The sequence below is a fragment of the Gallinula chloropus genome (assembly GCF_964237585.1).
Source record: "Gallinula chloropus genome assembly, chromosome: Z".
NCBI classification, from domain to species: domain Eukaryota; kingdom Metazoa; phylum Chordata; class Aves; order Gruiformes; family Rallidae; genus Gallinula; species Gallinula chloropus.
In genome coordinates, this window is record NC_140089.1 from 12,276,929 (window position 1) to 12,289,839 (window position 12,911).

The 12,911-nt window shown below is 41.8% G+C and overlaps 1 protein-coding gene across 1 annotated transcript in view; it reads left to right on the top strand.

Annotated features, from left to right (window-relative positions):
- GRIN3A (glutamate ionotropic receptor NMDA type subunit 3A) overlaps positions 1 to 12,911 on the top strand; it is a gene marked incomplete at both ends in the record, with an annotated part of 77,715 nt that overhangs the window by 63,945 nt on the left and 859 nt on the right. Inside the window, 2 exons of the mRNA XM_084278354.1 lie at positions 8,719 to 8,883; positions 9,678 to 9,751. Of these exons, the coding sequence (XP_084134480.1) occupies positions 8,719 to 8,883; positions 9,678 to 9,751 (239 nt within the window). The remainder of the gene's footprint in view (positions 1 to 8,718; positions 8,884 to 9,677; positions 9,752 to 12,911) is intronic.

Here is a 12,911-nt window from a genome sequence, read left to right on the forward strand (position 1 = left end):
CCATATGAGATAGAGTAATAGAGAAAATAAGCCCTGGCTCAACAAACTGCAGAAGGCATATTATAAAAACTGTTGGATTTGTCTTTTTGTGAAGAAAAGCAAACAGGAGCATAGAATGAATAAACCGTGCATGCAAGCTGGAGAGAAAAAATCTGGTAGGCAGCATGTAGTTTTTACAGTTTCTCTTCTGAAAACCCCTTGCAGTTTAAAAATACAAGGGGAGACCATATAATTTTCTTTCCTGCACAGCTATTGCTAGTACATTGCCTCTGAGGCAATCCCAGTTCTTCCACTTCCCTAGATTTTCATTAACTCCTTCATGTTCAGCAGTACAATACAGTGGTTTCCAGGTAAACCTTAACCTTCCCTGTGTTTATGGCATGAAAAAACGCAATGGCATGGTTTGAGGACTGAAAGATTCTTAAAGACCTGCCAACAAAGAAAGGAGGGGGGAAAAAAGCTGTTCTGGTTTGAAAAAAAGTTCTGAATTTGTCATGTGAATAGTCCCATGGGCTTTCTATTTTCTCAGTGTTAAATAAGTTTTAAGTATGGGGTTTTAAGGGTAGCTTTAAGCATGAGGTCACAGCTGGAAGGCATGCTGTGCTTTAAAGTAATTGGGTCTTTTGAGTGTAACCTCCACACGATGGTCTGAAAGGAAGGCTGGTGGAGCTGCTCCAAGAGCGTTACCTGACTGTAGTCCTTATTTGATCTTCAGTTTTACTAACCTAGCATGCATAACTGAGTGAGTACAGGTCCAACACGCTGGTTCAGGTGACTGAAAGACTCTGAAAAGTGGCTCCAAAACTGTCTTTGAAGAACTCCTCCTGTACTGAAAGTTTTTAGCTATCAAGAAGAGTGAGGAGAAACAAAAGACCACTTGCAGGTCTGTGCCATTGTGGGGCAAGCTCTGGTAAGTCCAGACTTTCCTGAATTGGTTCTACTTCTGCTGTATCTCCCATGAGCATCCCTTCCTCTTCATCCATTTCTCTTGAACAAGAACTTGCCAATTTTAGAAGTTGCAGTGTCACAGCTGGGACAAATCTACTAAACTAAACCAGTGGATGCTCTTTAAACATACCTGTAGGTCATGCCATTTACGTCAAGTAGCAAGGGAATTATTCTTGGTTTGGTCTTGTATCCTTTACTCCTGTACAGTCCAGGGATCTCTCTTATTTAGCTCCTGCAGTCAGTCACAGCAACTTTACACAGGTTCCATGAAGCGTTTACAATGATGTTCAACACAGAAGCAGGTAATTCATTTCCAGAAGGCTCAGCTTGTAAGTGGGCAGTCACTCACACGGATTATGTACCAAACTAGGACCCAGCAATTGCTGCTTGATAGCTAGAGTAAGGCTTTGTATTTTTCTATGTCATTTTGATAGATTCTGTCTGTGACACACTGCACCTGTTGATCAAGAGTAATGACCCACAAATGGGAAGGAATGTATGTGAAATATTGATCAGTATAGCCTTTGAATTGGCGAAACATCCATCTCCCTTTTTTGTCATTGCCTCTTTAGGCTGTACCTCATTTTTACCCAGCAGCCATTCCTGTTCACACCAAGGTTAATTTTTCTTTAGATTTTTCTCGAGATTCATCTTCCCAGTCATACTTTTTCCCTAATCTTACACTGGAAAATTGTATTTCCTGTGGCAGAACTCACTGCTAGCTCCTTCCATCTATCTCTATATGGCAGTACTGTGCTCATTCTAAATTGTGTTTGAGAACAAAGTTGTCTTGGAAAGGCATGAATCAGACTGAGGCTGGAAAATATGCAGTGACTCCTCAAGCTGAGAAACTGAATAAAGATGAGGTTGAAAGTGCAGAGGTCCACTTGACCACAGAGCTTGAGTCCATTGTTTTGTTGAACCTCTTCAGCAAAAGCACTTGCCCAAGGCATCTTTGCATCATTCCTGGGGATGCAGCTAGCTCCAACTGGGAACAAATTGCTGCAGTGAATTGCATTTTACCCTCTCCACCACCAGTTATTGTTGGTAGCAGTGGCTGTTCACACACATGGCTGTTCACACTCAGTACCCTCAATTTAAAATTTAAGACTGTAGTCTTAAAAGAATTCCTTTGTTGTGAATTTGCTAAGTCCCTACTTAGGGACCAGCACAGTTCAGGAGGGAAGTGGGGTTGGCAGACTTTATATTTGCACATAATTATGTAATTACATGGGGACATAATCAGGGTCATTCATTTTCAGTTTGTGTGCGCTTATTCCTTCCTCTACCTTTCTGTTATTGATACCACTTCAGCAGGAGCCAGGCTCCTAGGATTTTCCCCTCCAGCACATTAGCTCCATCCAGGCTCAGGAGGGTCTGCAAATCCTTTCCTTCTGTGACATTTTTGGGAACCAAAACACAGTGAGTTGGCAGCTTTTCAACTTTCTCCTCAGGGTAGCAAAACAGCTACGGCACTGAGCCACAATGACTGCAGGCAGGTTGGATAGCCTGAACAGGCAAGTTGCCTGTCAATTAACAATGGTTTTGACTGTTCAGATCAAGCAGTAATGATCAGGGCAGGGTGTACAGCAGAGGAGCTGGCACATCATGGTTTCTCAAGACAGTATGAAAGAGAAGGGCCCCTCCTTGCCTAGGCACCAGTCTGCCTTTGGGAAAAGCTAACTATGCGTACACAGTGTTTCTGAGCATTCAAGATACATTTTAAAACATCCTGTTGTTGAAAATGTATCTTCTGTTTCACTTGAATGGCTTGTATATTCTCCATTTGCAATTGTCACGGGACAACAGAATCTCTAGAACTTAGAGACTGATTTGCACACAGACTGGCAGTTCAGTCAAACAAAAAACAAAACATGGAATTAAAAAATACCGAGCGTTATGTAACAGTATCCCCACTGTCAATACCAACAAGGTACTGATGCCTCACAGAAACAGTGTCTAAACTGACATTTACAATATATGCAAGCTCACAAATGACACCAGCCAAAAGTGACCTGCAGACCCTCCACCTTCCATGGGTAGTGACATGGGGGAAGGCAGCGCCGTGCTTCTCCTGCTGGTGCCTGAGGACAAGGTCATGCTGGTAATGGTGGCAGTCAGTCATGGACCACTGGCTTCCATCTGATCCAGACCAAGCACACAGCAAAGGCAAGGTCCTGTCATCCTCTCTGTCTCACATCAGTGGTGAGATCTACTGACAGCTTTTCCTCTGGAGCCTTTTTAAGGAACTTGCTGAAACTCTACCTGCCATGGCTCGTGCAGAATTGGTGATCTTGGCTTCAGCATTGCCTGTGATGCACAATCAGATGGTGCCTTATTCATCTTGCCATGATTTTATCCAGTTGTCACCCAGCAAACTGTGCCTTTCTGCTCTGAGTTTTGCCTCCTCTCCTGAAATGCCAGAAGTTAGTTTCCTTTTTTTGTGACACCAATCACCTGACAGCTCCACTTTCAGTTTTCTAGCCATGTCCTTTAAACTGTGGATTATTTTCTTGTCTCTGGTGTACTGTGGGTGTCAAGGGAAGGTGGTGCAGACTCCTCCTCAACAGGAAAGAACTGCCTTGTGCTCTTACAGAAAAGCTGTCTGTCCGTCACCTTTTGCAGTTCCTTGTTACTAGGGTGTGAACAACAAACACAAAGAACAGGAGCAAAGATTTTGCTGCCAAGACAATTTGTTCAGTGTGTATATATGCTGTCTGGGGAGGAGAGCTGGCCCTCTCCCAGTGGAGGACTGGGAATGCTGTGAAGAAGGGTAACACAAAATGACAGGCGTGAAGGGGTCACCTCAATGTGGGAAGAGGCAGTTGCACCTGGACTTGCCCTGGAGGAAAAAATACTTTCTGCAATGGTCCTGAAGATAGGAGTGTGTGAGTATTGAGTCTGACAGGAGTCAGGAGAAGCATGTTTTCAGTCTCCTGGAAATGAGTAAGAGATTTAAACTCACCTGTCAAAACTGGGGGGAAAAAAAAGTTCACTATCTGAGGAAGCAATGCTGTTCTTCCCAGTTCACCTGTTTGTGATATCATGGAAGCAAACATCTTCTCAGTACCTAATTTGGACAATATGTGTATTGGTGTTCTTCCCACTACAGGCACTGGAAAATGGATGAGTTGAAAGAAAAAAAATCATTACAAAAGGGAATATTTTTCCAGATTTCCAAAACCCCTCACAACAAGAGGGTTAAGGAATATGTCTAGCTCATGTGAGACAATGCTTTACAGTATCTTAAAATTTGCTTGAAACCCTAAAGCTACAATCACTCGCCTTTGCTAAGGATAATCTCCCTAACAAGATTAAATATATAATACTTCAGTGCTGCCAATTCTTTGAGAACAGAGAAAGCCATAAAAACAAATAATAAATAAGTAAGTCTCTCTGCAGCTACAAGAAGCTCCACAGTCTGGAGAGAGGTTCAGGCTTTAATACTGCTTAGTTACCTCAATACAAGTATCAGCATCAGTAAAATTTTGCAGACCTACTGAGATGCCCAAATGAGTTTAGAAATCTGCCCTTGATATCCATTTATCCCTAGTAAACCAGGAGATAATTCTTTCTCCACAGAGGTGCTGCAAAATATAACTTCCTGAGCTCATCAAAGCTTTTTAAAATCCTTGTGGGAAAATGCTATCAAAAAGAATAGCTTCTTATTAGAGCTAGTACACACATGATAACCCTATTTAGTGTTTGGGTTCATCAGTGTGTAGCATCAATACCTTTTTGCTATGCTGCAAAGTATCCACAAAAATTTCTAGAGGCTTCTAATTAGTCAAAGCAGGACCACAGGCTTAATGCAATGGCTTAGCCACTGCTATCAGTATAGCCAGGGAGAGTCTCTTGGAGGATGGAGTAAAGCAGGAGTTTTGCCCTGAAATCCAATAATGAAATCACCAAGTGCTATTTTCTCTGTGCTCCCCCTTTCAAATTAAACACAAATATCTTTCTTCTCTACATCCACCTCCTTCTCTTCGGGGACCAAAAAAAGAGTGTGTAACTACAGAGGAGACAGCAGGGAATTTTTAGGTAGCAATTGCAGATAAGGGTTGATAAACCAGGAAAGTCTAAGGATACATAACAAAGCAGATACCTCTATTCTGTTCAGTATTTGTTGGTTTTCAGAAACTGCCAATTTCCCAATTTGTGAGTGGCAAGTAACTTGGAGGCTGTTGCCAGTGTAGTCCTTAGCACGCAGTATTTTTACTCCACACAAGACTGACTGTGGTTGCTTATTGCTTAAAGACCACCACATGAGCATAACTGAGTTCCTCCTCCTGAAATGCAGGGAGCTACCTGTTGAATTTATGATTACAAACTAGGAGCAAGTACTGTATTTTTATCCTGAGTTAATAGAATGTACTCCACATTATGGGACTTTATTCCTTAAAAAAATTAACAAAAAAAAAAAGGTTAGTGCAATAGAGAATGTAATCAGTTGTTCTTCTATGGCTAGCAAAGACCTAACACACACACTGCTGACCCCTAGCACTTCAACAGAGAGGAGAACAGGGATACAGAGGTCCAGTTTATTCCTATTTCCAGGTGTATCCTATATGTATGCACTTAAAAATACATACACAAACTACAAAATATGTAGTAGAGCAAGCTGCTCTCATACTGGCCAGCATGAAGCTATGAAAATGAGAGCCTCTATTAGATGCTTTCATTTATTATTTAACAAATTTATTATTTAACATGTGTGTCTACAGTAATTATGAACAGCTGATGAACTGCCTTTTTACAATGGTATGTAAATGTGCTGATGTTGCCATAAATAATGACTCCATACACTGTAGGACATACTGTGCTAATTATTTCTCCCTTACATTGTTTCCCCACTTAATTTAGTCTCAAAAAATTCCCTCTACTATGCAGCCTTTACCAGGCAGCTCTTCCAATGCATTATCATCTTTATCAGTAGGTGAAATACTATAGATGCTTTCTTTTGGCATTTCTTTTCCTAGGAAAAGATGTCTTGTTTGGGACCATTTCAAAAGCTATCCATTACAAGTGAAAAAACACATCTGAGATGCCAGTGCTGGAATTTCTTTCACCTGTTTCCAGGGAAGGTAGAAGGCTGTTCTGCAGAGCTGACAGGACAGTGAGCCAGACTCATCAGCATAAATCAGAGCAGCTTTTGCTGGAGACAAAGGAGTTATTTTTCATGTAAGGAGCTGGCCGAATCTTCTCTCTGCAGCAGTACTAGAGTAGCATCAAACTCTGACCTCAAGCCAGAGGAGACATCATCTCACACATTCAGGACACCACCACCCAGTTCCCCTTCTCAGAGCAATATGAATGTTCCTTACCATACAGCAACCTAGCACTGACAGATCAGGTGTCCTTACTGATCTCCCCCTGCCTCTGGGGACTCCTGTGTTGCTACCCCAGTAGCTCAGCAAAAGGACCTTCACCCAGCTGTTTCACCAGTTCCTCTCACCAAGAGAGGTTATGGCAATGCCCACTCATGGACTTCTCCTCTGAATGGCACTGAACAGCAGTAGCCTGGGAGCATGTATAGATAGGTGCACTCTTCAGACAACTGACACATCTATTCCTTTTTAATTATTATTCTATTTCTCATTCACTTTATTCTTGTACCTACTGTTAACTGTGTATGTCTAAATAATTTGTTTCATACTTGCCCATGAACATCTGTTCTGGGAAGCAAATGATGTGCTGCATTAATGCTTCTTGGAGAATTAGCAAAAGAATTAGCAAAAGCATTTCCTAGGGAGCCTGCTTTGGCAGGGGGGTTGGACCCGATGATCTCTTGAGGTCCCTTCCAACCCCTACAATTCTATGATTCTATGATTTTTAACCAGCATGTTCAGCAAGCACAGCTAGCAGCCTTTTTCCTTCTTCCAGATACTTGTATGTGCTGGATTCAGAGGTAGGACATGCTGAGGTCTTGGCTCTAAAACTCTCTGAGAAAAAGGTCAGACGTGGGGCCTCTTGCATTCAGCTTTATCCTACCTGGGCTAAACATTGGGCTTCACTGCTAATTTAAAGAAACAAGCCAGGTAACACAGATCTCCAACTAGACACTTCGGGTTTTTGAGTGGTTTAAGGTGTTACCACCTGTGATTGTTCTGTCACCTTCCAGTTCAGGTAACTAGAAGGACAGAGTATGGGAGTAGGCTCTTTCCAACAAGGAATTGCAATGTTGAGAAGAAAGATTTGCTTTTAGGTTGAACTGATGCACTCTAAATTAATCTTTGTGCCAAGACTCTAACGCCCTTCTACCCCAGAATTACTCTATTGTGGTCTTCAACTTTTCTTTCCAGGCTGCATAAAGTTTCTTCAGAAATTGCTTTTACACCCCCATTATACCCTTCAACACCCTTGAAGTGTTTATTCACTGGTGCAAAAATTCACTTCCCAAAAATTCTGCTCAGTGCACTTCAGGGCAAGCAGGTTGGTTTTGGCAGAGAACCCCCAAAATAAGACTTCATTGCCAGTTCTACATGCAGAAGTTCTCACTCTGCTAGAGTGCTGAAGCTCTGTTCTTGTTAAAAATCTGTGATATGGTATCTCATATCATTGTTTTTTAAAGTGAAATCAGATATGAAAACTGGAAGAGAGAAGCAGTGTTCACATTGCCCAACAAATGTACACAAAGCGACTTTCAAGCCTTCAACTTCAGTGGACTCATCACTAATCATCTCTTCATCTTAAAATGACCTCATAAAAAGATTTTTCAAACATTCTGTGATTTATCTTTTAACTAAATCCAGCTTCTTTTCTGGATTACACGGCACACACCAAATTCACAGCAAATTGAAGGAACACAGAGGTCAGTTATATGGGGTGATAGCATCCTAGATACTATCTCTTGATACATAACCCTACCCAAGCAATTTTCTGCTCCTTCTTTCTCTCACATGGGGAGAATGTGTGTTCTTCTTTTCTTGTAAATATTTCCAAAATAGTCTGTGGTCAGTAATTGTTAGCAAGAGTTTTCAGTTATTGATAGTTATAAATGAGTTATGGAGTCATTACAATAAAGGTACCAAGATGACATGTAACATACAAATATGACCCACCCATTGGAGGGCAGGTGCTTATGGCACAGACTGCAACTGTACATGGCTTCTTGGTCTTCAAATGCGCTTAATGCCAGTAAGAGATTCAAATTAATTAAAGGCTTCCTAATCCATGTGAAAAGGGTGGGTCAGCAGAACAAGAGAGTGTTCTGTTTTCCATAATTGCACTTTGGGTTCCTAATAAATACAGTTTTGGTCCTGATAATGTAGGGAGTGGAGAAGTGCCATGTTCATGCTACTACTTCAAAACATTCTCTCCATGACCTTCCACCAAGGGTAAAGCACAGAAAGAGGAAATTAACGATCAAGCCCCAGAAAATATGAGCAACAGTTGGTCCTAGCTCACTGCTGGTGAAGGTTCATTGACTATATTCTGTCAAGGAGTATTTGCTTTTACAAATGCAAAGACACTACAAATACTGGATTCTAGTGCATGTTCAACACTTAATCTCATTAGGGAAACAGCATAAGGTAAAATATTCCCTGGTCTTGGCTGATTCTCATTCCCATGACAGGTTCTTTGCTCTGATTGAGCACAGAGCTTTCTGCAGCACAGGAAGGTTTTCCTGTGAACATTATCCAGGCTATTCCACAGTATTTCACCAATCTGTATTCAATCAGATACACCTTTCCAAATGATAAAACAAAAGAATGTTAGAGTACTCTAACAGCCTGCTTCATTAACTTCCCTTTTTGATTTTATTCACAGACACTGCAAATGGGAATCAAGCATTTTTCTGGGCTCTTTGTGATGTTGTGCATTGGGTTTGGCTTGTCCATTCTCACTACCATTGGGGAACACATCGTGTACAGACTGGTCCTGCCACGAATCAAGAAGAAATCCAAGATGAAGTACTGGCTCCATACAAGTCAGGTACGTATCCCAAAGGAATCCTGTGCAAGTCGTGTGGCTGATTGAGAAAGTCTGGACAAGAGCCAGGTGTAAGAGATGGTAAGAGCACTGATGACTGGCATTTGAGATGTGACAGCAGCTTCTGGAATTTGAAGAATTCTTAGATGTAACAAAGAATTCCGTTAGATGGAATGAGAAGCACAGGGAAAACTGTTCAAACATTCATAATTGCAAAGCCTGTAGAAGGGACCTTTCCATTTGCACGTGTAACCTCACAGCAATTTTATACCCTGGAGGCAACAGTGTCACTATCCTGAACTGTCTATCCAGAACACATTACAGGTTCCCAAACTTCTGATGCATTCAGGAGGTGCTGGGTAACCTCCTTCATTGTTCTAGGGAAAATAATGGAAGAAAATTGCTCTAGCAGAAGATGTTTGCTCTAAAGGAAGAGGTTACTTGCAGAACAAGGCACACAAAGGAAGAACTTCTATTGCTTTAAAGCAGCACAGTGACAGAGAGATCTTAGAAACTAACAAAGTTTGCCAAGATCCACTTTTTTTTTCCGAGGAATCCTAACACCAAGAATTGTTAGCAAACTATTTATCAACCTTTCAGATTGCTCTTCCTAGGGAAGAAAAGTAAATCTGGGAAATAAATCTGTTCTAATGACAAAGCACAGGCACTGCTTGTATCCTTCAACATGCAAAATAATTTATGCTCAAGTCCACCACAAAAAGCCCAAATTGTTTACCTATTCATGGAGCTATTCTTAATCTTGATTTTACTAATTTATCTTCTTCCTTTCCCTCTAGAGATTACATCGTGCTTTGAACAGCTCATTTATTGAGGACAAGCACCAGCCTAAGAAAAAACGAGTAGAGAAGAGGTAGGAAGTCTTGCATGCCTTAAAATGCAAACTGCTTAAATCACTTGGAAATTAAATGTTAAGTCTGGATATCTACTTATGGATCTAATACACCCCAAAGATAACAGAACCAAAATAAAGGAACTGAGATAGGAGTGACAAGGGAGGGGGGCAGAAACTAATTAATTGTTTCCAATAGAAATTATTAAATCTAGAAATTTTGTTCTTTCATGATTCTTATACAGCTAATAAAAGCACACCCATTCTAAAGACAGGCTTTGCAGTTTTTTAAGTCTGCTGTCCTTGTTTTTAGGTATATAATTGCTGACAAACTAAAGCACTGGGAGATAATTAGGGGCCTGTGAGATAGCTGCACAGTGAATGAGAGGTCAGGAAGTGTATCTGTCAGAAACATTTTCAGCTTTTTTATTTTTTAGAATGAGAAGTAATAAAGCTGAGGAGAGGAAAATGCAGTCTTTTCAGAAACCTTTGTCTCAAACAACTCCTTTTGGAGACAAAAAGTAGGTGCCAGCCTTGCTTTATTTTCATAGCCTGTGTCTTCTGAAGATGAGACAATCTTACCTATAGGAACACATGTTTTTACAACTATACACCTGTCAAGTACCTCAAAACTACTAGTGCACAGGCAGCAGAATCACAGAACCACAGAATGTAAGGGGTGGAAGAGACCCAGCTCCCTCAGCCTGTCCTTAAAAGGAAGATGTTCTGCTTCCTTTATCATCTCAGGGGCCTAGAACTGGGCACAATATTCCAGGTGTGGTCTCACCAGGGTAGAGTGGAGGGGGAGAAGGACCTCTCTTGACCAACTAACCACCCTAGGATGCCATTGACCTTATTGGCCACAAGGGCACATTGCTGGCTCATGGCCATCCTGCTGTCCTCCAGGGTCCCCAGGTCCCTTTCCCCTATGCTGCTCTCCACCAAGTCCTTCCCCAACCTGTACTGGTACACTGGGTTATTCTTCCCCAGATGCAGGGCTCTACCTTACCCTTGTATGTCACTAAATTTCTCCTCAACCAACTTTCCAGCCTGTACTCACAGAAACAGTTTCATGTCATCCGCAAACTTGCTGACAGTGCACTCTAGTCCCTCATCCACAAACTATAGAAAAAAATACCTTCCAGGTTGCTGCTCAGTATTTGGCATGACTGAAAGCCATGTATATAAATGTATGTTGTGATCAGTTTGTCATTCCAGCACTAATGGCAGCAAATATAAGAAGTAAACATCTATAACCTTCCAGACTGTCTACACACAAACAAGAATATAAGAGCATATGCAGATAGTTTCCTCTGTTCCTTCATCTTCCTGCCCACTGTGTGACACCTCCTTGCACACAGTAACTAGCTGCTTTTCATCTTTGAACAGTAGTACAGGAGCTGACTGATGCAAAACATTTCCTCCACCCACAGCCTCTGCGATAGGTGGTAGCATTCACACTCCCACAGCCCGAGGCACTAAACCAGCCAGAGGAGTCTTCCAGCAGAGGAGGCTCTCTCTCTCTCTTTGATGATACAAAAAGCAGCAGCTGAATTATTTGCCAGATACTGAGTAGTGCAAAAATTTCGTAACACAGGAGATGGTCAGAAGCCCCACAGAGGATAGGTTAGAAAAAGAACCAGACGCTTTCAACATTGGGAGTGAAGATGTGCTGCTTCCCAAAAACATCTGCCCACACAGCATCCAGCCCATGTGGCTGCTTGCACAGCCACCCACCCACCATTCTTTCTCTTCTCACAGTTTGAGCTCCTGTTTGCACAGAATTATGGTGAGTTTAACTCAAGACACCTAGTAACACGGTGCCCAGCTTTGGCATGAATACTGATAGGCAAGGTACAACCCATGGCTCTCAAATGAATTATTTTATTACACTTTATTTTATTCCTGCTGGGAACTGTGGAATTATTAAAAGCGCCAAGAAACAGAAAAGAGGTGGGAAGAATTTGTATTATGCTACTGCTGTTTCCCTCAGGGAAGAAAATCCATTGTTTTATTCAGGTTGTAACTCCAAAAACTAGAATAGCTGCTCAGCATCAGCAGCCAAGTTGTCAAGGGTGTTAACTTGAGTGTTAACTGTGGACTCTGACCTCTGTAAGAACTACCTGCCCTGACCCCCAGACAACACACCAGCAATAGAAGTTAAAAGTCAGTTACTAACACCTATAAAAAAGCTGTGTTTTGATTTGTGAGAGGAAATAAAAATGTATCAGAAATAATGAATTAATTGTAGACCAGGTTGGATGGGGCTTTGGGAAACCTGGTCTAGTCAAGGGTGTCGGAACAGGCTAATCCTATTCCATGTCTGAAACATGCTTAAGATGCACTTGTTTGTTTTCATCTCTTCAGGGAATTAATATAATTGCAGCACAAAACATCCATCTTAGCACAAAACTTGAGTCTTCTTGTCTGTTATTTTAAGAGGAGAAAATCCCTGGTCTACACAAATATGACCAACCTTACAATGTTCTGTCATTCCCTGAGCCCTCCAGAACATGATCCAGGCTGGGGCTGACCCCGCTGCCTACAGCCTCCTTTCTTCCCTCTCTGCCATCCTACCTTTTTGAAAACTCTTGATCACCACCTCCTCTAAAGAAATTCCTACTTGCCAACTTCTCCGCAGCCAGGTGAGAAAAGTATCTACTTCCAGCTCTGGACTCTTCCTACAATGAGCTGTTTTCAGCAATCCCAATCCTGAAGCCTTAATCCTCTTCCCTGATGTGCCAGTGGGTAGCTCACACTGATAGGTTCTTTGTTCAAGGACACACACAGCAGACCTCTGAAATGGAGTGGTTTTAAGAGCAACTACTTCAGAGTTTCAGCTTCATTTGATGAAGGTAATGCACACAGATTTACCAAAAGGTAAAGCAGGTAGGGAAGCCAAGCTCCCTACGACAGCAGCTGTACTTCCTTATGTGCCAGTTAGAATAGCAGAGGCCATGGGCTGTTCCTCACAGGGAAGAAACCCTGGAAAATGCCTTAATTTAGGAAGGCTGGAGAGTGAAGTTCCCAAGAAAGAGTGAAGATTCTCTGGAATAAAAGTATTTTGGAATTACTTTTCTACATGAAAACTGAAGCATTTGAAGGAGTTCCCAAATGGTAATTCTTCTCCCAACCCACAAATTCCGTATTTTATTTACTGTGAGAGGAAGCTCATTGCTGT